Consider the following 22,736-nt stretch of genomic DNA (forward strand, 5'->3'; position numbering starts at 1 on the left):
AACCACAGAAAGCATGATTATTTATGTTGAGAATCATAGATTCCACAAAAAAAATCCTATGCCTAATAGTTTGGCAAGAACACAGGCTGTTGAGTAAAGCTGAATTGTATTTTCATATACGAGTGATACATGATTGGACATTTACATTTTAAAATCTGCTATTGGGACGTCCCTGGTAGGGGAGGATTCCACATGCCATGGAGCAACTAAGCCCCTGTGCCACAACTACTGAGCCGTGCTCTGGGGCCCGCATGCCACAGCCACTAAAGCCCATGCATCTAGAGCCTGCACTCCACAACAAGCGGAGCCACCACCATGAGAATGCAAGGAAGACTACCCACTGCCCGCCACAACTAGAGAGAGCCCGCACGTAGCAGCGAAGACCCAGTGTGGCCAAAAATAGACTTTATGATAGCATCCAAAACCTGAAATGATTAGCTATAAATCTAAGTGTGTGTGTGTGTGTGTGTGTGTGTGTGTGTGTGTGTGTGTATATGATGTGTATGCTGAAAAACACAAAAGACTGATGAAAGAAATCAACGAAGACCTACGTAAATGGAGAGATACACTATAGATTGGAAGATTTTACTGTTAAGATGTCAATTTTTCCCAAATTGATCTACAGATTTAACATAATTCCCATCTTGATTTTATTTTATTTTATTTTATTTTATTTTTGGTAAATAGAAACAAACTGATCCTAAAAGCTACAACCAAAGTCACAGCAATTAGAATAGCTAAGGAGGTTTTGAAAAAGCACACAGAGGGCTCACAGCACCGACTTTGAAAACGCTGTCCAGAAGCAGTAGTCAGCACTGGGGTGCGTGGAAGTTTAGATATAGATCAGTGGGCCAGTATAGACAATTCAGAAACAGAGCCACACGGCTATCGGCAGGTGGTTTTCCACAGGTGTCAAGGTAATTCAGTGGAGAAAGGATAGACTTCCAACACATAGTATTGAAACAACTGGAAGAAAATAATGAACCTTGGCCCCTTCTCATATCTTACACAGTATTTAAAGTGAGCCATAACCCTATCTAGAAGTTAAACTTCCGGAAGAAAACCTAGCAGAAAACGTTCTGTCCTTGGATTAGGCTTCTATGAGAGAGAAAAAGCACAAACTATAATAGAAAAAACTAGGCATCATCAAAGTTGAAGAACTTTACTTTGAATGACATGAGAACAAAAAGACAAGCCACAGACTGGAGAAGATGTTTGCAAATCACAACTCTTGGGAAGGATTTATATCAAGAACATATAAGGAACACTCCAAACTCAATGATAAAACAACCCCCAGTGTACAAAGTGGGTGAAAGATGTGGACGGACACTTTGCCAAAGGAGGTATATGGATATCGGACAGAGAAGCACACAGATAGTTTCTCAACATTGTTAGGGAAATGCCGTTGAAGACCATGCAGAATACCACTACACACCTATTTTAGTATTTTTTAAGAATATTTTAGTTGCAGCATTCGGTCTCTTCATTGTGTCAAGATCTTTTGATGCAGTGTGTGGATTTAGTTGGCTCCAAGGCCTGTGGGATCTTCCTTGACTAGGGATCAAACCTGTGTCCCCTTCATTGCAAAGAGGATTCTTAACCATTGGACCACCAGGGAAGTCCTGACACCCATTAATATTTGTATTAAAAATAATTTAAAAATCCAGTAATACCAAGTGTGAGGCCAAGGGGGATCAAATGGAATTCACAGGCTGCTGGTGAGAATGCAGCATTAATAAAAAGATGCATTGCCTTCGGGAAAAGTTTGGCAGTATCTTAGAAAGTTAAACACCTACCTACCTACCATACAATTCAGCAGTCCCTCCTAAGTATTTACCCAGGTGACATGAAAACTTAAGTTCATACAAATGTTTAAAAGTGAATGTTTACAACAGTTCCATTCATAATTGCCCCAAACCCGAAACAACCCTTAAGTCCTTGGGTTGCTGTGTAATAAAGGATGGTTCACCCACACCGTGGAATACTAGTTAGCAATGAAGAAAAGAGGAACAGGGAAGGCTCATGTAACTAAGTGAAGGAAACCAGACTCAAAATGGTACACACCACAGGACTGCATTTCCAAGACTCTGGAAAAGGCAAAACCATAGTGATAGACTGACAGACGACAGGTTGGAGGTGACTGGGACAAGGGGTGGGGAGGATTTGGCTACAAAAAGGCAGCCCATGGTTTGGGGAGGGGAGAGAATGTTCTGTGCCTTGTTTGTGGTGGTAAAACAGCTGTGTGTGTGTGTGTGCTTAGTTGCTCAGTCAATTCCAACTCAGTGACCCCATGGACTGTAGACCAGGCTCCTCTGTCCATGGGGATTCTCCAGGCAAGAATACAAGTTGCCATTTCCTCCTCCAGGGATCTTCCCTGGGATTGAACCCAGGTCTCCCGCATTGCAGGGGGATTCTTTACCATCTGAGCCACCAGGGAAACCTAAACAGCTCTCTGCGTCATCAAAACTCAGCTGTACACCCAAAAATATGATTTTTATTGATATAAATTAGAATTTTTTGAAGTATAAAGAGTATTTGATTTATAAAAATGGGACAAAAATGAGCAATGTGCTATTTGTTATTTTGAAGGGGAAAATGTTGGTGAGACCAGAAGCTTCGTGGAAGAGAGGGGGCTTTCCTGGTGAAGGGATCACAGAAGGGGGGCGTAGCGTAGCTACCGGGTAGCGCTGAGCTGGGTGTGCCAGGTCCACCTGTGCACTGGGAAGGATGCACAATGCAGGTAGGGAAACATGCAGGACGCCGAAGAGGAGGTCCTGCCAGTGGGACGACAGGCTGGCTCCAAATAGGAAAAGGAGTACGTCAAGGCTGTATATTGTCACCCTGCTTATTTAACTTATATGCAGAGTACATCATGAGAAACGCTGGACTGGAAGAAACACAAGCTGGAATCAAGATTGCTGGGAGAAATATCAGTAACCTCAGATATGCAGATGACACCACCCTTAGGGCAGAAAGTGAAGAGGAACTCAAAAGCCTCTTGATAAAAGTGAAAGTGAAAAAGTTGGCTTAAAGCTCAACATTCAGAAAACGGAGATCATGGCATCTGGTCCCATCACTTCATGGGAAATAGATGGGGAAACAGTGGAAACAGTGTCAGACTTTATTTTGGGGGGCTCCAAAATCACTGCAGATGGTGACTGCAGCCATGAAATTAAAAGACCCTTACTCCTTGGAAGGAAAGTTATGAGCAACCTAGATAGCATATTCAAAAGCAGAGACATTACTTTGCCAACAAAGGTCCGTCTAGTCAAGGCTATGGTTTTTCCAGTGGTCATGTATGGATGTGAGAGTTGGACTGTGAAGAAGGCTGAGTGCCAAAGAATTGATGCTTTTGAACTGTGGTGTTGCAGAAGGCTCTTGAGAGTCCCTTGGACTGCAAGGAGATCCAACCAGTCCATTCTGAAGGAGATCAGCCCTGGGATTTCTTTGGAAGGAATGATGCTAAAGCTGAAACTCCAGTACTTTGGCCACCTCATGCTAAGAGTTGACTCATTGGAAAAGACTCTGATGCTGGGAGGGATTGGGGGCAGGAGGAGAAGGGGACGACAGAGGATGAGATGGCTGGATGGCATCACTGACTCGATGGACGTGAGTCTGAGTGAACTCCAGCAGTTGGTGATGGACAGGGAGGCCTGGCGTGCTGCGATTCATGGGGTCGCAAAGAGTCGGACACGACTGAGCGACTGAACTGAACTGAACTGCCAGTGGGGACAGTGGTCTGGACGTGAGAAACGATAGGAAACAACCTCCAGGCGGTGGGAGGGCGGGTGGTGGGGAGTGGAGGTGGGGGATTAAAACTTCGGAGAAGGAGGCAAAAAAAAAAAAAAAAAAAAAGGCGGTTGGGGGGAGGATGGCATTGTCAAGACAGGAAAAGAACAGAAAAAAAAAAAAAGGACAACGCCGCCACCGCGCGGTCTTGGGTGTAAGGAGGGGAGCTGGCATTAAGGGTGAGGGTAGGTGTCAGGGTCGCCCGAGGAAGGGCCCCTATTGACAGGCGGGCCTTCCTGGGACTCGCGGGTCCAGACCCCAAAACGGAGCTTTCAGAGGGTAACTGGACCCAGGTGTCCAGACGAGTCTGGGCAAGGAGGGAGCTCGGGTACCGCGCGAGAGCCCAGGGACCGCGTGGGATCCGCGGGACGGCATGGGAGCTAGGGGGACGACGCGGCCTGGGACTGAGTGGGAGCACGGAAGGCTGGCTGGGCCCACGGTAAGAAGAAGCGCGGAGCTACCCTGCGCGCTCCACGGCCCTCCCCACGCGCCGTCCCTTTCTCCTCGTCGCCCACCCCTTCTCAGAGGCTCCGCCTAGGGCCCGCCCCACCGCAGCCAAGGCCCCGCCTTCCGCGGCCATATCCAATCGGCAGCCCGCCGCCACCACAGGCACCACCCCAGCTCCCTGCGGCTCCTCCCACGGTTGAACTTCTCGAAGGACAGCCGAGCCACCCAATGAACTCCCGGAACGTCCGGAGTGGGCGGCCGGAGAGCCAATCCAGAAGGGGCGCGGGCAGGAAAGGCGGGCCTCCGTGACGGACGGGGAGGAGGTTCTAGGCTGTTTGGTTGCTAGCTGCCGCTGCTCGCCCGACCGCTTCATTGTCACCGGGCCTCGTAGTCAGCGCCGGGGCCTGGGGGCGCGAGGGCGCGAGGTCCCGAGGTCGTCGGCCCGAAGCCTAGGCTCCCCGTGTCTCCACTTGGAGGGCCCCGCGCATCCCTCGCCGTTCGGTCCTACAGGCCCCGAGTTCCAGGCCCGACTCACGCAGGTGAGAGGGTCCCTGTGCAATTGGGGTGGCCCCCGCAGGTGAAGAATCTCCAGGACCGGCGCACAAGGGCTGGCCCACGCAGATGAGGGGATCCTGGCCCTCGCAGGGAGGGGCATCCCGGGCTGTGCAGGTGAGGTGGAACGTGCCGGTGAGTGGGCCTCGTGCCAGTGAGAGGGGGCTCGTGCCAGTGAGGGCGTCCCCGCGCCGATGAGGTGGTCCTGGGCCCGCCTAGGTGGGGAGGCCAGCGCAGGTGAGGGGGCCTGGCACTCACACAGGTGAAGAGGTCCATGCAGGTGAGGGGGGTTCTCGTGCAGTTTAGGGTACCCAGACGAGGGGGAAGATGCAGGTAAGAGCCCCTCAGCGCCCCCACACAGGTGAGGAGGGGCTCATGCCCCAGGGCCCGTGAGCTCCTACCGCTTTCCTGGGAGGATGATCTCCCTGCCTTGAGCCAAACCCCAGGGACATGGGGAGCTGCCTGCAGGGAAGCTTCCTGGGGTTCTGGGACAGCTCATCCTGAGAGGTCCAGGTGGAGGCTCTGGACACCACCTTCAGATCCTGGGAGGGACACCTCTGTATGCAAGATGAGGTCTAGTCTGGAGGGTTCCATGGAGAGGTTTTGTTTACCATCCCAGAGCCCCCCACACTCCTTGCTGCTCAAGGGTGCCAGCCCCTCGAGTGGGCCCAGTTAGGCTGGGTGTGGCTGGTGCCTGGAAGAGAGGAGGGTGTTAAATTTCACTCACACTACCGGAAACACATACCCAAGGACACTGGCCTAGTGAGTGGCAGGGACAGCCTCTGCCTTCACTCTGGAGAGTAGGGGCCAAAGCCTCTGCTGTGGGTGTTGGGGCTGAAGGAGGCTGCAGTGCTGAACCTGGGTGACGATGGTGTGTGCCCGCTGGCCCACCAGAGTCCTCTATGCCATGGAGGGCCATGCTCATTCCTTTCTGGTCCCTCCTGGTGCCAGCTCATCCCCTCTGGTTACCTGAGCACGTGCCACATGCCAGATTCTGGGGTTGCAGGGTCCCCACTCTCGTGGACCTTCCATTCTTACGAGGGCGTCCGGCAGCGCACAGACCAACCTGTGTGGGCAGGTGGCCAAGGGAGACAAGGGAAGCAGGATGATGGAGTGAGGAGTGACAGGGACAGGCAGTCCTCTGAGTTGGGGGGGCAGGGGCGCCTCAGGACATCCCAGGGAAGGGTCTCAAGCAGATCGAAGGAGGGAAAGGGAGGCAGTGAGGAGGTCACAGAGACAGGGTCAGGTCTTAGAGGCGTTGTTCTCAGTCCAGGTCTGGTGACTTTATTCCTCCTGCCTGAGTGTCCTCCCGCCCTGATCTGAGACCCGGTTCAGAAAGATCAGCTAAGGATGCCTTGTGGGGAGAGGCTAGGCTGGTCAGGCAGGGCCAGAGGAGGGGTTGCCGTAGTTTTTCAGTCTGAGGAGATGGGGGCTCAGGCGGGGGTTGTGGAGGGAAGGGACTGACGGGAAAGGGGCACCGGCTAGGTGCCTGAGGGGGTGGGGGCGGAGGTGAGAGGCGGAAGAGGTCAGGATGAGACTTGAATCTTTGGTCTGAGCCAGTTTCAGAAAACACCCACTGGGGAGGGGCAGCTGGAGGTGGCAGTCAGGAGTCTGTTTGGGTCTGAGGTGCCATGTACTCCATGGTCAGCTAAGCTGGGAACTAGGGGATAAGGGGGTGGTGAGAGGTATGCCTGTGGGAACCGGCCATGCAGAGATGGTGTTTGACGCCAGGAGGCCAGAGGCTGTCCCCTAGGATAGAGGGAAGAGGCCCAGGGCTGAGCAGTCGGATGGGAAGGGCCAGCAATGTACAGTGAAAGTGCCACCCTAGGAGGGAAGGAGGGGAACCTCAACACAAGAGTAGATGCTGCCTCCCAGGAGCTCGTGGGTATTCTGGATGGTTCTAAGGAGACAGAGGGAGAGTTCCATGGCCAGATAAGTTTAGGGGCTTTAACAAATCCCAGTTTGAATATCGCCCGTGGGGTGCTCACCACAGGCCAGCCTCAAGGCCACCTTGTCTGAACCTCATGATACCCTGTGAGGAGGCACTTTTGAAGGCCCATTTTATAGATGAGGAATACGGGGCCCAGGCAGGTAGAGTACCTGTCGTGGGATGAGGGCTCATACCTATGACTTTCAGCAGCCCAGGATCACCCCCTGCAGTGCCCTTCCAGGGAGGGTCATCTTGACCCCAGGAAACCTCCTTTTGCTGTTAATGCTCAGTGTCCTGCTCTGCCACTTGCTTCTGCTCCTGATAAGGAGACAGCCACCAAGCAACAAGGGTCCTGGGCACGGCAGGCCTCTGGGGAGCTGAGCGGTGTGCAGACTCGGACCCTCAGCCCTAGGCCCTGCGGCCGAGCTGGAGAGGGCGTGCACACCACCTGGTCCCTCGGAGGACGCCTGCTTACCGCCCTTATTCTCTTCTCAGGGCCACCTGTCCACCATGAAAGGCTCCAGGGCCCTCAGCGGTCCCGAGGGCAGCCTGGAAGGTGTGGACTTGAGTCTGACAGGCCTCCCTCCACCCATGAACCGGCGCCCCAATAGTGCTTCCGCCACCAAGCCCATCACCCGCTCCATCTCCGTGGTCACGGGCAATGAGCCAAGGAGGAAGCTGTTGGTGAGTATTAGAGCTGGGTATCAGGTCTGGAGGCTATTCAGGGCCCCCTGTCTTGGGGTGGCGTCTGACTCCTGGGTAAGCTGCACACCTCAGCAGGCACCTTCATGTCCATTATCCCATTATCCCTGGGGCTATCCGGGGGCAGGAAGGACTCTGGCTCATAGACTAGGGAGCTGACTCACCAAGAGGTCGCTGCTAGGGTCACCTGGCCCCACATAGAGCCTAGATCCTGCCAGCACCAAGTCCTCCATCCCTCCTGTTCCAGTGTGTGATTCCTCTGTGAGGTTGATGTGTGGGAAAGGAGGAGCTCCTGGTGGCCTTGGACATACCGTGCAGGGCAGGCAGTCGGTGGCAGGTGGGTAGCCGGATGGCAGCAGGAACTCTGGGACGAGAGCTGCCATGGGGAGTGGACGGCCAGGCTCATTGGTGAGAAGGTGATGAGGAGGAGGGCAGCCTTTGCTGCGGTGCCTGGGCAGGCGTCACATGCCTCCCCTTGGACCTTCCACCTGCCAGGGGTGAGGCGCTCCCGTTTCACATGAGAGGCCGGGGACCTGCCCCGCCTCAGCTGGACAAACCCAGGGCCCCCACGGTGTTCCCCCTCCCACCTGTCACCTGTTCCCCCTGCTTACCTGTCTACATGTGACCCAGGAGAGCCTCTCACTCAATCTGGGTCCAAGCCTGGCCTGGCCCTGAGTGGACTCACAAGGTCTGAAACCTCAGCCACACGGTCAGTTGCTTCCCTCCTTTTTGCAGGAGAACCCAGGGCCCGGAGGCTCTCGGGCCATTAACAACCTTCGCAGATCTAACAGCGCCACGCAGGTCAACCAGCCACAAGCCAACCAGGCATGGCCCAGCCCCCTCAGGTAACCTCTGACCCCCCAGGTACTCCCGTCCTGCTCTCCTGTTTCAGTTGGTCCTTCTCCCAGCCTCACCGGCGTGAGCGCTGGCTGGACAGGGGCCCAGCACGGGGCAAGGCAGGCAGGATGAGTCTTGGCCTGTCATTTCCTGCGCAGAGATGTGAATCTCAAGGCTGCCCCCGCCACCACCCACCTGCTCCTCTCCCTTGTCTTTGTTGAGCTTTCCCTGGGGCTGTCATGGTGGCCACAGGACAGGGTGCGAGCGTCTCTTCCAGGAGTGGTTGTCAGAGCGGGGCTGAGAAGTGATATTTCATGCCACAAGCTTGGGAGTAGGAGATCCCATCAGTGACCTGGCCCCTCCTGTCCCCTTGTAAGATGAGTTCCCATCTGGATTCCTGGAGCCGGGCTCCCCAGGCCCTGTGACTGACCTTGCTTGCCATCCTCTCTGTGACTCAGGCCGGCAGAGCCCCCAGACTTCCTGACTCTCTTCGAGGGCAGCCCCAGTGGGAGAAAAAGGCCAGCCAGTCTGAGCAAAGCCTCCAGTGAGAAGGGAGCCACGTGGAATGTGCTGGTGAGGCTGCAGCTGAGCTGAGTCGACAGGCCGTCAGGCTGTTTCATTGGGGCTGACGCCTGGTTCTGACTTTGTTCTCACTGCCCTGCAGGACGGGCTGGTGGGGGGCAGGGGGCATCAGTGTTAGTTAGCCAGCTTTGACCACAGTGGTCAGTGTGAGGAGGAGCAAAGACCGTCCCAGCCTCTGGGTCCTCTCACAGCTCCCCATGTGTGGGTGAGGCGGTGGGGGCAGGGCAGGGGCCCCGCGTCAGAGGTGCGTGCAGCGGGGTGATGGACTGTTGCCTGTGTGCACTGACAGGATGACCGGCCCAGGGCCTTTACCTTGCCATCCGATGCCCAGAGTCCTGGAGCCCTCGACGTGCCAGTGGGCCCGAGGAGAAGAGAGTGCACGGTGCCCCTGGCCCCCAACTTCACCGCCAACAACAGGTACATTGGCTGCACCCTCACACCCTGGGTTCCACTTGGCCGAACAGCCTGATGGAGCTTCCCTGGGTCCTGAGAAGGGCCCCACCTTTGGGCATGGTGGCCGTGGAGGGGCCCGGCAGGGACACTGGGACAGTGCCACAGTGAGCCCTGGCACCACCTGCGTGAATCGGGGGTCCTTTCCGAGCCTGAAGCCACCCCCACCCCCGTCTCTCCCGGCAGGAGCAACAAGGGTGCCGTGGGCAACTGCGTCACCACAATGGTGCACAACCACTACACCCCCTCAGAAAGGGTGCCGCCGCCCCCCAAGAGCTCCAACCGCACGGCTCCCTCCCTCAAGTAAGGCCCTGGCTGCACAGGCAAGCCCAGGCTCATCTTGATCTGGGGTTCCACTGAGCAAACCACAGCTGCCCCCCACGTCCCCTGTCCCCATCTGAGACCAAAGCCAAGGGGGACCTTGAGCAGGCTGAGCAGAGCAGCCCCACCGCCGGTCCCTCACCCTCATGTCCAGTGCATAGCATGCTCAGGTCAGGGACGGCCTATGGGTGTCGAGTCACCATCCGGCTCTGGGATCCTGCTGTTTTAAGTGTGGAGCCCTTTAACCCTGGGTGCCACCAGATGGGCCCTGGTGGGGGAGTAGGTGACCCTGAGGATGACCAGCATGTCAGAACAGGACCTCACCTGCTCCTGGGGTCCTCAGGCCCTGGGACTAGGCTACGGCGGCTCCCCGAGCCACAGACAGAGCCGTCCCCTGGGAGCCGGGAGAGGGGGCCATGTTAGGCGGCCGTGAATCTTTCTCCCTCCTCCCGGTCAGCAACATCATCAAGGCAGCCACGGATGAGGGCGAGGGCAGCAGCCTCGGGAAGCCTCAGAAGAATGTGGCCCGCAGCAACCACGTGGTCCAGAATAACTCGGGGGGTACCACCGGCCTGCTCAGACGGAAGGAGGTGACCGAGGAGGAGGCTGAGAGGTGACCACCCCTGGGGCTGGGAGGAGGCCTGAGGTGCCAGGGAGAGAAATGTCCACTCAAGAATTGTTTTAAGATGACGCAGGCTGAAAAGACCACACGTTGTACAGTTCTCTTCATACAAAGCATCAACAAAAGCAGATCTGCAGAATCAGAAAGTAGAGCACTGGCTGGCTGGGGCCAGAGGAGCGCAGAGGGGGTCTTTTAGGATCAGTGGAAACATTCTAGAACTGGATCATGACAGTGGTCATAGAGCTCTCTAAATTTACTAAAAATCATTGAATGGTATATTCCAAATGGGTAAGTTTTATAAGTATGTAATCACTTCAGTAAACTGCCAAGTAAAAAAACATTAAACAGAAGGAAGATAAAAAACTGCAAAGGTCAGAACACTGATGGCGCTGCCCCTGAAATCTGGCCCCTGGAGAGGGCGGGATGTGGGCGCAGTGGGATCTTCTGCTGTGGCTGCAGGTCTGTGACATGCTTGGTCAGAGCCTGGGCTCTGAGAGCCTCACCTGGCTGAGCAGTCATCACGGCTGTCCCAACAGAGCTCAGAACCAGGCCCTGGAAATGGGTGAGCGGGAGGAGCTGGGCAAGGCCCGGGTGTCCCCACTGGGACACCCCTCTGGGTGCATGTCCCACGGCCGGTGACCGCTCACATCCTGTATGGTCCATTAGCGCCTCTGCCAAGTGAATTGACAAGGGGTCCCGAGAGCCCAGATGAAGGCTTTGGGTTTAACCTGCTTTACTGAGTAAAATGTACACGCAACAGGGTGCCCCTCTTAGGGCGCAAGTTTATGAACTCAACGCGTGTGTAGTCGGAACAACATCACCCCCTACCCCAGGATCCCCTCACGCACCCTCCCCCAGCCCCTCCTGGCCAAGATCCTGGCCACACCAGCCTGTCCCCTCTAGTTTGCTTTCCCCGGTGGGCCATGCCTGGAGCCCCAGCCTGTGGCCCCCGTGCTCAGCCTGCAGGGCCTCTGACTTGTTACTCTTTGTCTCTGAGCAGTGTCATCATCAGGAGCACACAGCGTTCGCCCACAGGTGGTGGTGGGCCTCTGGGTTCCTTTCAGTTTCTATTGATCATGAATAGTCTGTGGGGATGAGCTTTTCCATTTCCCCGGGGAACGCTGGCACTTGAAGAAGGGCCGCGTGCACCGCCGCTTCTCTGCCCGCTGGGCCTCCTGGAGACCCAGGGAGGGAGGCTGTGACTCAGCCGCCTCCATCCTGACCCCGCTCTCTGGCAGGTTCATCCACCAGGTGAACCAGGCTGCTGTCACCATCCAGCGTTGGTACCGACACCAGGTGCAGCGGCGCCGAGCCGGAGCTGCCCGCCTGGAGCGCCTGCTGGCATCCAAGCGAGAGGTCAGTGTGGGTGTGTGAGCCACACTCTGAGGGGTGGGCGTGAATCCCAGGGGTCCTGCTGTGTACGGCAGGGTTTCGACCAGTGGGCTTGAACCTAGAATTGCCCCATGAGTCCACTTCATCTAGGGGGTCAGCTTCCTCCCTCCCGAATTGCTCGGTCACAGGACCTGGGTGCCGGGTCACCCCTGCTGAAACGTGGGGTGGGTTTCTAGCTGGGAGGCAAAGCCATTTCCCATCTGCAGGAGCCGCTGACCACCTGAGAGAGGGGGGCTTGTCCTCTGTGGGGCAGGGAAATGGCAGGATGGGGCCACCCCATCTCTCCAGTCAAACCCACTGTGGCTTGGCTTCTGCAGGGGCAGCGGCAGCGGCTGGGAGAGGGGTCCCTCCTGGACCAACACCAACAGAGAGAGGCAGCTAGGAGGAAGGCCAGGGAGGAGAAGGCGCGCCAGGCCCGGAGGGCAGCCATCCAAGTGAGGGGGTGGCCTGAGCCACGTGGGGAGCCTGGCACTGAGGGAGGACCCTCTGTGCCAAGACCACTTGTGCTCCTGGGGACCCTGCTGCCCCCTTCCCCCAGACCCTGGGCACGGGGCCTTGGGCAGTGTGATTCGAGGAGGATGAGGGCCGGCCCTCTCCCCTGGCCCCAGCTGCTCACAAGGGCTCCCCACGACAGGAACTGCAGCAGAAGCGAGCCCAGAAATCAGGCAATGCTGACCTTGGGCTGCTGAAGGGGATGGGGGAGACGGAGAAGCCCCAGCCCACCCAGGAGCCAGCCATGAGGCCGGGGAGCACCACTCAGCAGACCCGCAAGGCCAATAACACTGGTGAGCAGGGCTGAGAGCCCAGAGGCTGCCCTGCCACCCACCCACCACTGCCTCCGGCTCTGTGTGTGGTCACCCCGATATGGTGACTTCCCCTGGAGTTATCCCTAAAAGCAGATGCCTCCTGCCCAGACCTCCCCATCCTTCCCCATCCCTCTCCCTCAGGGAGGCTCCTGGCTAAGAAGGTACAGCCTTTGCCAATGTCTCCTGGTGCCCTATGCCACTGCCCCATTGGCAGCTTCCACTCATGAATGAGTCTGCTCTCAGCAGACACCAGGCCCTGCTCCTCCACTCCTGTCCCAGTTACTCTGGACCTGGACACAGGGTCCTTTCAGAGCAGCTGCACCAACTCTGTGACCTCTCACTCCAGAAGGTCAGGGCTCCCCAGTGTCCCCACTGCTCCATGAGGTCCACCGTGGTGTGTGCGGTCCCAGGCCTGCCTCCCCTGTGCCTGGCTTCTTCCCAAGGGCTCCTCCATGTCTGCAGCCCCCTGGTGGGCTGACACTGTGTTCTGTTGTGCAGGGGCCAGCTTCCACACCGCAGGCTCGGAGGACGCCGGCCAGCCTGCCCTCGGCTCGTCCCCAGAGCCCCGGCAGCTCTCAGAGGACAAGCCTCAGGTCTCAGCACAGCCTTTCCAACCCTGCCTGCCTGCCTTCGGCTCTGGGGTGCATCGGTGCCGGGGTGGTTGGCACCTACCCCTTCGCTGCCCCTCCCTGGCTGTGGGGTCACTCACACCAGGAAAGGCAACCCAGGATGGGTCTTGTCAATCCAGCAGAAGGCTGGGGTCTCAATGGTTGCTCTGGAATCTCTCTGGGTATTCATGGATGCTGGGGTGGCACCACTACAGGCCAATAGAAAAGAGCTGGAAGCTCAGGTTAGGCATTCGCCAAAGCCTCCAGCCTCTGGAGACCCCTCCCACCAAGCCACCCTTTTTGTTTTCCTGGAGGTGGGGCGGGGCGGGTCGAGTTTAGTCCACGTGGCTGGGCAGGCACGTGCTCATGTGGAGAAAGCTTCACCCTTCTGTTCTCTGGTGGTCTCTGCCTCTAACGGCCCATCTACTGCAGGATGCCAGCCTCCAGGACGTGCCTGGTGAGGGCCTGGAGGGCATGGGCCGAGCTGGGAGCAGGGCTAAGTCAAAGGCAACCCTGGACGAGCTGCTGGACACGCTGAAGCTGCTGGAGCAGGAACCTGAACCGCTGCCCTGCCCCCGGGCCTACCACAAGGACAAATATGCCTGGACCGACGAGGTGACCACGGGCCCTGGCACTGCCCATTCAGGTCCCAGGGGTGCTTTGGGGGCCGGGGCAGTCCACCAGCCTCCTCTCTGCTCTAGTAAGGACCCTAACGAGGGCCAGATGGGACCTGATTGAATCTCCCCAGTTATCCCACGGCTCACTAAGGGTTAGGACCCTCAGAAGAACCCAGGAGTGGAGGTGGGGTGGGTACTGCCTCTCTGCCAGTGGTACCCCCTGCCAGGGTCTGGGGAGCTTGAGAGGCCCTCCCTCCAGACCAGGCCTTCCTCTACCCCAGGGGACCCTGAGCAGCTTCTGGAAGGCTGACCCAGAGTCCTCAACTGTCCAAATGGCCCCTAACCCTGCACCCCTCCTACACAGGAGGACGATGCCAGCTCCCTGACAGCGGACAACCTGGAGAAATTTGGGAAGCTGAGTGCAGCCGCTGGCCCCCCTGAGGATGGGACCCTGCTTTCAGAGGCCAAGCTGCAGAGCATCATGAACTTCCTGGACGAGATGGAGAAGTCTGGGCAGGGCCGGCCGGCCTCAGCTCCTCAGGTGTGGAAGGGGTCTCCAGGGGGGACAGCAGGTCATTAGCGGGTGACCATGGCCTGCCTGACACAGCCACGTTTGCAGGGGCCCATGCCGGAGGAGGGGCTGGGGCGCCTGGAGCCTACGTCCGAGGTCAGCACATCAGTGATGCGACTGCAGCTGGAGGTGGAGGAGAAGAAGCAGGCGATGGTGCTGCTGCAGAGGGCGCTGGTAACGTCCCCATCAGCACTGCATCTGTCCCCAGGGCCCCAGCCGGAGCAAGCCCCTGGCCTGACCCTTGAGGGCCTCGCCTCCGTCTCTTCTCCCGCACCCGCTACAGGCACAGCAGCGAGACCTCACCTTCCGGCGGGTCAAAGAGACGGAGAGGGAGCTGGGCCGGCAGCTGCGGCAGCAGAAGGAGCACTACGAGGCCACCATACGGCGGCACCTGTCCTTCATAGACCAGGTGGCGCTGCCTGGACGTGGGGCTCGGCACGGGTCAGGAGGACGGGACTGGGTTCCAGACCAGCTTGGGCTTGGTGGAAATTTCTGGACCCATAGGCCTCCCCTGTGGGCCTCCTTCTCTCTCTGTAGGAACAGACAGCAGCTCCCTCTGTGGAGACCAGGGCTGGTCCAACACACACCAGCCCCACGGTGCTGCCCCCCCGCCCCCCCTGCCATGATGCTCCCCACGGCCATAACCCTCCCCCGACCCATGGCCATGGTCCTCGACCCAGCATGGTGGGCAGGCAGCAGGAGCAGGTGGGCAGAGAATGTCCAAGGTGGGGTCCAGCCCTGCGGGGTCAGTCAGGACCAGTTGGTCCTCTGGGGGCCTGGGGACACACCCAGCAGGACAGACTCTGAACTTTCCTGTGCACGTGGACTCTCCTGGGGAGGCCACCCCTGGTCTGCGGGGGCTGGCGGGGCAGCCAGAGCTCTCCTGACAGGGTGGTGGAAGCTTCGCGCCCACCCTGTGCTCAGCTGAGCTCCCGTTGGGTCCTTTTCTGAGGAAAACTCTGTGTGAGGGGTCTGTGGAGAGAGAACAGAGCCCAGAGGAACCAAGTGGCCTCCGGTGACCATTAGCTACACTCTGCTTGGCGGCCATAGGTGTCTGCAAATGAGGGGTCTGCCTGGAGTCCTCCACGAGGCTGGGTGCTGTCCTGGGGGCTTTGTGGAGACACCTTGGCAGGCAGTGGGCAGGCCCTTCTCCACAGGCCGGGTGACGGGGTTGACAGAATGACCCCCGTTCCAGGAAGCTCCTGGTGTGGCCACAGTCGGGGCCTTGTAGCCAAGGCACTGGCACTGTCCGAGCGCTGCTGACACCAGCCAGGTCCCAGAGGGATCGAGGCTTGGGCAGCTGTCGCCCTTGTCCACGTGTGTGCTCCCCAGACTCAGGGTCCTCCCTCAGACCAGGGGGCAAAGCAAGGCTCAGGATTTGGTGTGCGGGCCTCCTGGGTGAGGGGAGGCTGGGCCTCCTGGCCTCACAGGGCAGCAGCCTCACCTCCACCCCTGGTTGCAGCTGATCGAAGACAAGAAGGCTCTGGGCGAGAAGTGCGAGGCCCTGGTGGCTGAGCTGAAGCTGGGGGACCAGAGGCGCAAGGACAGGGAGGCCCAGCTGCAGGAGCAGCATGAGCTGGTGAGCCCTTTGCCCTCCCACCACCTGGCCCAGGCCTGGAGGCCCTGTGGGAGGGACCCCAGGACAGGCAGCCCCCGGCACCTCATTCCTTGGCCTCCGAGCTGCTTTCCCAAAGCTTGGCAAGTGGCTGACCCTGGGGTGGGGGCTGAGGGACTTTGGAGACTGCTCCTGTGTCACAGGTAAGGAGGTGTAGTTCAGAGGAGGTGACCGGGGACCTACCACAGCACTGGTCTTTGGTCAGAGGGACCCCGCTAACTCCTCCCAGCTTTCATCAGACAAGGACCGCGGTCCCTGGTGCATCCTGGTTTGTCCAGGGTCACTGTTGAAAGGCTGCCTCCTGAAACCCATGGGCAGCCAGGAACAGGGTGTCTTTGCATCCTCCTGCTTTCTACAGGTCCTCTGTTGACTCCTGTTTCCTTGTTGATAGGAGATTAAGAAACTCAAAGAACTCATGAGCGCCACGGAAAAAGTCCGCAGAGAGAAGTGGATCAATGAGAAAACCCGGAAGATCAAGGAGATCACGGTCAAAGGTAGGGGCCATCATGCTGGGAGCCACCACGTGGGCAGGACAGTCATGAGGGTCTCGAGTAAGGACAGTAGTTCCAGTCGCATGTGTGGCACAGGGACTTCCTAGGAAGCAGTGAGACCCAGGGATGGGCCTCACTGGTTCGAGGCTGGGAGGAGCAGGGGAGGCTGGTGGCACACGAGCTTGGCCACAGACCAGCGTCCTGACACAGGGCCCCGTCCAGGGTGGGGGCCTAGGCTCCCTTTGATGGGTCTTCTTGCCTCCTCCAGCTTCCAGGGGAGTGAGTGGGGTGGGGTGGGGTGGGGGGAGTGGTCTTGGTTGGGGGAGGATGGCTGCTCGTCTCCCACTCATAGAACCCTCTAAGGACTGGTGGGACAGCCCCAACTGTGCCTGCCCACCCCTGGCCCTCCTGCCCAGGACACCCTCCTCTGCAGTGACCCCTTCTTCCAGGGAGACTCTGCAGGCCAGAGCACCAAGGGGGGAGCCTCAGTGCAGTGGGCGGGGAGTGGCGCTGTGGGCACTGGTGGGCTCAGCTGTGCTTCAGGCTGGAGCCCCTGGAGGGGGTCTCCTGGCTGGTCCGCAGCCCTGGTGTCCCAGTGGGCAGAGGTCAGTGGTCCCACACAGTTCAGGTGGGCGCGGGGCAGGGCCCCTGCAGTGCAGTGGTGGACAGAGGTCCCGCAGCATAGTACTCCCCCCAACCCGCAGGCCTGGAGCCTGAGATCCAGAAGCTGATCGCAAAGCACAAGCAGGAGGTAAAGAAGCTCAAGGGTCTGCATGCGACAGAGCTGCTGCAGGCAGAGGAGCGCGCGGCGCAGCACTACGGCCGGCAGGCGGAGGAGCTCCGCGAGCACCTGGAGCGGGAGAAGGAGGCGCTGGGCCGGCAGGAGTGGGAGCGAGCCCAGCAGCGGTGGGGGTCCCGGGGACACTGGTGGGGGAGCGAGGCCTGGTGTGTGCACAGACTCCCAGAGTGAACAGTACCTGCTCCCTGGCAGCCTCCCTCCAGGGTCAGAGAAATCTGGGGCGGGGGGCGGGGCGGTTAGTGCAGGACACCGAGGGGCAGGACAGCTGTAACTGTACTGGGCAGTTCAGTTCCTAGGATGCGCTCTGGGGGGCGGCTGGGATGTACAGCGCGGGGACCACTGCTGGGTTCTGAGCTTGTCCTGGCTGCGCCTGCCCTGGGCCCCTGTGGTGTGAGGTGCTCCTGTGTCTGCCCCACCCCCCACCCCTGCCAATGAGTCCTGTGTCCACAGTTTCGAGCAGCACCTGGAGCAGGAGCAGCGGGCCCTGCAGCAGCAGCGGCGGCGGCTCTACAACGAGGTTGCGGAGGAGAAGGAGCGGCTTGGCCAGCAGGCCGCCAGGTACTGCGGGGCGGGGCCTAGCCCTGCCCATCCCTGCCCTGCCCAGCCTCATCTAGCCTCCCAGGACTGACCCCTGCTCACCTGCAGGCAGCGGGCAGAGCTGGATGAGCTGAGGCGGCAGCTAGAGGAGAGCAGCTCGGCGGGGGGCCGGGCCCTGAGGGCCGAGTTTGAGAAGGGGAAAGAGGAGCAGGAGCGCAGGCACCAGGTCAGCCCCGCCCCCGGCCCAGGCCCCGCCCCCAGCCCCTCCGCTTCCCTCTGGGCCTGCCTAGCAGGAAAGCACCCACCAGGGGTGGAGGAGGGCAACCGCCAGGACCAGCGTCCCACCTGCCACAGGGTAGCAGCTGCTTGAAGCACTGTGCCGAACCTGGTTTCACACTAGGAATCTCCCCAGCCAGCTCCCCACAAACCCTCAGCTTGACCTCAGGCCCATGCAGGCCCTGACAGACCCAGCTCTGGGTGGGGAGCGGCCAGGCAAGGCTGCTGTCACACTGTCGCCTGCCCCCAGATGGAACTGAAGGCCCTGAAGGACCAGCTGGAGGTGGAGAGACAGATGTGGGAAGCCAACTCCGCCAAGAAAGAGGTGGGAGGCGGGTGAGGCTGGGACGGGGTGGGGGCTTTCTTCCCTCTCCCCTCCTGCCCAGACTCAAAGCAGGCCTGTAGGCCCTACATCGGTGGCCTCCCCTTGGGCGGGTATGGGTTCTGGCTGCCTGGGGTTGGCGGTGTGATTCTGGCCATAGTTGAGTGAACTTCTAGCTGGGCATGGGAGAGACTGGGGGGCTGGAGTGGACCCCAGAGGATGGTGGTGGATGTTCTGAAAGTTGACAGGCTGACCCACAACCAGTGTGAGGGGCCCACTTGAGAGCAGGGCTCCCCTTATTCTCTCATGCCAATGTCCAGATAGGCTGTGGCACCACGCTCTCCTGTCCTGAAAGGAGGTGGTGGTGGAGAGGCACACAGGGGCCACACGAGCCATCAACTAGGGGACAAAGCCTGAGTGTGGCCCAGTGGCCACCCTGTCCCCTTCCCACAGCCACTCATGGAGGGGTCCTCGTATCTGTGGGATACGTTCCCAGACTTGGCTGAGTCAGAGGGCGTGGTGTGTTCAGCTAGATGGGATTTGCAGGTTGCCTTCCAAAAGGCTGCCCCACTGATGCTCTCATTCCTGGGTGGGGGCCCCCGGCCGTGTGGGTGCCCCACCCTGCCCTCAGCAGCCAGATGAGGTCCCTTCTTTTATCAGGATCAGTTTGGCAGAAGACACGGTCTCTGAGTGGGAGAAGAACTAGGCTGTGCTGACAGTTCCCACTCAGGCCCCTGCTGGGTCCCATGCTGGGTCCTGATGACAGGGCATGGCCCTCACCCCTGAGGACAGGTGAGGTCCTCAGCATCCTCCACCACCCTCAGCCAGCTCCCCCAGCCCCCATGTGCCTCCCCTGCAGGAAGCATGGTTGCTGAACCGAGAACGGGAGCTAAAGGAGGAGATCCGGAAAGGCCGGGACAAGGAGATTGAGCTGGTTATCCACCGGCTGGAGGCTGACATGACACAGGCCAGGGAGGAGAGCGAACGGGCTGCGGAGAACCGGTGAGGCCCTAAGAAGCCCAGAGCAAGGCCCAGAGATGGGCCACAGGGCTGCCCCTGACCCAGCTTCTCCTGCCACCAGGGTCAAGCGCCTCCGGGATAAGTACGAGGCGGAGCTCTCGGAGCTGGAGCAGTCAGAGCGGAAGCTCCAGGAGCGGTGTGCAGAACTGAAGGGGCGCCTCGGGGAGGCCGAAGGGGAGAATGTGCGTCTGCAGGGCCTGGTGCGACAGAAGGAAAAGGAGCTGGCAGACGTGAAGGCGGTGAGCAGGTGGATCAGGCACCTGAGCCCTGGCCCCCAGCCCCCGCCATCCACTCACACTGTCCCTGTCGTCCCCCATGTCCCTCAGGTGAATGAGCAGCTGACTGGCGAGCGCAGCAGCCTTGCCCAGGTCCTTCGCCAGGAGTTTGCCGACCGGCTGGCGACATCTGAGGAGGAGAACCGGCAGACCAAGGCGGAGCTGGCTGAGCTGCGGGCCCGCCAGCGGCTGGAGCTGGAGCAGCTCACACGGGAGAAGCAAGCGGAGCTGGAGGAGGTTCATGGGAGGTGGGCTCCTGGGTTGACAGGGGTCCTGGGGAGCACAGGGCTGGGGAAGGCAGACAGGACCCTGTGGCTCCAAAGAGGATGCTGGGCCAAGGACGGTGAACGGCTGCGCTCCCTCCTTCCCGCTGATGCGGAATGCGTCCATCAGCCGCAGCCAGGGGCTCCCTGCTTGAGGCTCGGTTGTCCTCTCTGTGTGATGCTGGCCCCAGGGCCTGGGAGGAAGCCAGCCATCCCAAACCAGGGCAGGTGCCCCACCTGTGGGTGTCCAGAGAGGAGCTCCCTGGCCCTTGGCCCCTTGGGACCGGGTGGAGTGGGTGCTGTGCAAATAGGCTGACCCCTCCTCCCCTCCCCACCAGCTATCCCTTAGTCCTTCCCAGGTCTCTGGCCTCTCACCCCTGCTCCGTGGGTGCTCTTTGAGGCAGGCATATGGTGGAGGCTTCCTGGCCTCCTCTCAGCAGGGAGCCCTTCCCAAAGGGCGTGGCTTCACATGGGGTCAGCTGTGGGGTCACAGATCCTGTTGTCAGCTCCTCCAGGCCGCGCAGTGCCCAGTCAGCAGGACTGGGATGGGCTGGGCCGGACAATAGCTCCTCCTGCTCTTTGGTGGGAGTGGGGCGGGGGTGGAGATCTCCCACCACCCACCCTGGCGCGCTCAGCTACAGGCTGGCCTGGGGGTCTGGCTCGGCCACTGCACTGAAGCACCCCGTGCACTCCCCCGCAGGGTGAAGATGGCCCTGGCAAAGAAGGAGGAGGCTGTGAGCAGCCTCCGGAAGCAGCACCAGGTGGGTGCCCACTGCTGGCCTGCCTGAGGGGTGGGGTGGGGTGGCCCTGGCCTGACCAGGGTGCACCGGGTGTTGTAGGCTGCGATGAAGCGGGCTGAACACCTGGAGGAGCTGCTGGAGCAGTGCAGGCGGCCATTTCCGAGCGCCAAGTGACCACCAGCTGCCACAGGCTGCGGCTACCCTGCGGGACACTGAGGCTGCGTGGTAACAGTAAAGAGGTGTCTTTTAATACTTTGCGTGACCCTGACTCGTCTCTCCTGGTCTGGGGCCTGGGGTGGTGGGGATGGAGGCTCCTCGAGGCCAGGTGTGGGGTACCCAGCCCAGCTTTGCTCTCAATCTGTGCCCCCACCCCGACGTTTCCTGCCTGGCCCTGCAGTTCCCCAGCTTGGGCCCTAGACCCCAAGCAGAGGGAATGGCCCTCTGTTCCGGCCTGGACCTGGACGAGCCCTGTGACACTTGTGCCCCCTTGCTGAACCCCCCCCACCCACAGGGAAGGCACTCTGAGCCTCCTCCCCAACCCTTGCACAGGCTGCTGTTCTTGCTTTCATGGCTAGAAAACCAGCCAGCCTCCCTGAGGCCCTGTCCTTCCTTCCCCCAGTCAGGACACTACCTGGAGGTGTGACAGCCTGGAGCCCTGAACCAGCCTTGCCCTGAGAAGGGTAGAGACCTATCCTGGAAGGGCTGGGCAAGGGAGCTAGAGGGCAGCAAAGGGGAGGCTCCTCTGGGGACTCACCTCCCCCTCCCCCCTGCCAGGCACTCTGCCACTGCAACTACCCTGGCCGAGGGTGCTAGGCCAGGCCACTGGGGAGAGCTGGCACTTGTGGGGTTGCAGGGGCTGGCCCTGGTGGAGGTGGTGCCCCTCCTGCACTCTCAGAAGGTCCTGGGGGTTGGGCTCTCACTGGCATGGGTCCCGGCAGCAGTCACTCTCAGTCTTGACAGCCACAAGGGCAGAGCCAGACTCTCCACAGGCCTGAAGGAGCTCACAGGAGCGCTGACCCGAGGCCCTCCTGGCACCCCTGTCCCTGCCTTGGGGTGTCGGGGCCCCAGTTTCCTCATCTGCACAGGACGGCTGCTTCCTTCCTTCGTGCCAGAGCTGATTGCTCGCAGAACCTGGGGCTGGAGCCAGATGCAGCAGTGAAAGAGCAGGGCCGCCCCGGGCCCGGCCCTTCCTGGCTTCAGATGCTGGGCCTGCCCCTCCCCAACAAGCGGCCACACAGGCAGAGGGAGCTGGCTGCTTGCTGGTCTCCAGGCCGGGGGCCCTGGGGACTGGGCAGGGACCAGCTCTGGGAGAAGCAGCCTGTTCTGACATACTTTTGGGTCCTCTAATCCTCCCCCAAAATGTAGTTTTAGCTGAAGCTGTTATTGGGAGTTGCTAGGGGGAGACAGCTGTAAATTACTAAACTATAGTATTTTTGCAAGCGAGGTTTTCAGCACAAGGGAAGACAGACACTTGGGGGTGGCTTTCAGAGAGAGTTGGTGGGACAGGGGGATGGCCTTCTTGACAGCCAGAGAAGCAGCCAGGAAATGGACAGTGGTGGCTTTCCTATGAGGAAGATGGTGCCTGACTCCCCACATTTACAGCTTTTCATTCATCTCTTCATTTGTTTGTTCATCCATCCATTCATTTTTCTGTTCAGAGAACAGGCTGGGTGCCCTTCTGTACCAATTTCTGCATCTTACACTCTCTCACCTCTTCAGTTCAGTTCAGTCGCTCAGTCGTGTCCGACTCTTTGCAACCTCATGAATCGCAGCACGCCAGGCCTCCCTGTCCATCACCAACTCTCGGAATTCACTCAAACTCATGTCCATCGAGTCGGTGATGCTATCCAGCCATCTCACCCTCTGTCGTTCCCTTCTCCTCCTGCCCCCAATCCCTCCCAGCATCAGGGTCTTTTCCAACGAGTCAACTCTTCGCATGAGGTGGCCAAAGTATTGGAGTTTCAGCTTTAGCATCAGTCCTTCCAATGAACACCCAGGACTAATCTCCTTTAGGATGGACTGGTTGGATCTCCTTGCAGTCCAAGGGACTCTCAAGAGTCTTCTCCAACACCACAGTTCAAAAGCATCAATTCTTTGGAGCTCAGCTCCAAATTCTTCACAGTCCAACTCTCACATCCATACATGACCATTGGAAAAACCATAGCCTTGACT

General features: G+C 59.2%; 1 protein-coding gene across 4 annotated transcripts; it reads left to right on the top strand.

Annotated features, from left to right (window-relative positions):
• Positions 1–4,543: 4,543 nt before the first annotated feature.
• On the top strand, positions 4,544–20,816 carry CEP131 (centrosomal protein 131). 4 transcript variants are annotated; one of them, XM_005221041.5, is made up of 26 exons: positions 4,544–4,905; positions 7,214–7,402; positions 8,156–8,265; positions 8,716–8,830; positions 9,129–9,256; positions 9,476–9,592; positions 10,068–10,223; positions 11,471–11,588; positions 11,942–12,058; positions 12,259–12,409; positions 12,929–13,023; positions 13,471–13,653; positions 14,020–14,196; positions 14,275–14,400; positions 14,510–14,635; positions 15,689–15,805; positions 16,233–16,335; positions 17,037–17,238; positions 17,582–17,689; positions 17,777–17,894; positions 18,195–18,269; positions 19,126–19,268; positions 19,348–19,525; positions 19,613–19,809; positions 20,525–20,585; positions 20,664–20,816. In XM_005221041.5, exons 1-26 carry the CDS (start codon positions 4,858–4,860, stop codon positions 20,736–20,738), a joined length of 3,333 nt encoding a protein of 1,110 aa, XP_005221098.2. In that variant the 5' UTR covers positions 4,544–4,857; the 3' UTR covers positions 20,739–20,816. The 4 variants fall into 4 exon arrangements, with proteins under 4 accessions (XP_005221098.2, XP_010814768.2, XP_010814769.2 ...); XM_010816466.4 differs by having other exon boundaries at positions 4,544–4,775; XM_010816467.4 differs by lacking the exon at positions 11,942–12,058.
• The last annotated feature ends 1,920 nt before the right edge of the window (positions 20,817–22,736 follow it).

This window comes from Bos taurus, chromosome 19, assembly GCF_002263795.3.
Source record: "Bos taurus isolate L1 Dominette 01449 registration number 42190680 breed Hereford chromosome 19, ARS-UCD2.0, whole genome shotgun sequence".
In the NCBI taxonomy this organism is placed as follows: domain Eukaryota; kingdom Metazoa; phylum Chordata; class Mammalia; order Artiodactyla; family Bovidae; genus Bos; species Bos taurus.

What these genes read in the sequence shown, in the direction of transcription:
- CEP131 (XM_005221041.5), top strand. Translation starts at nt 4,858, where the DNA reads ATGAGGGGATCCTGGCCCTCGCAGGGAGGGGCATCCCGGGCTGTGCAG. An exon ending in ACCGAGGAGGAGGCTGAGAG is followed by an intron (nt 10,224 to 11,470) that starts GTGACCACCCCT and finishes GCTCTCTGGCAG; the next exon opens with GTTCATCCACCAGGTGAACC. An exon ending in AGCAGGAGCGCAGGCACCAG is followed by an intron (nt 17,895 to 18,194) that starts GTCAGCCCCGCC and finishes GCCTGCCCCCAG; the next exon opens with ATGGAACTGAAGGCCCTGAA.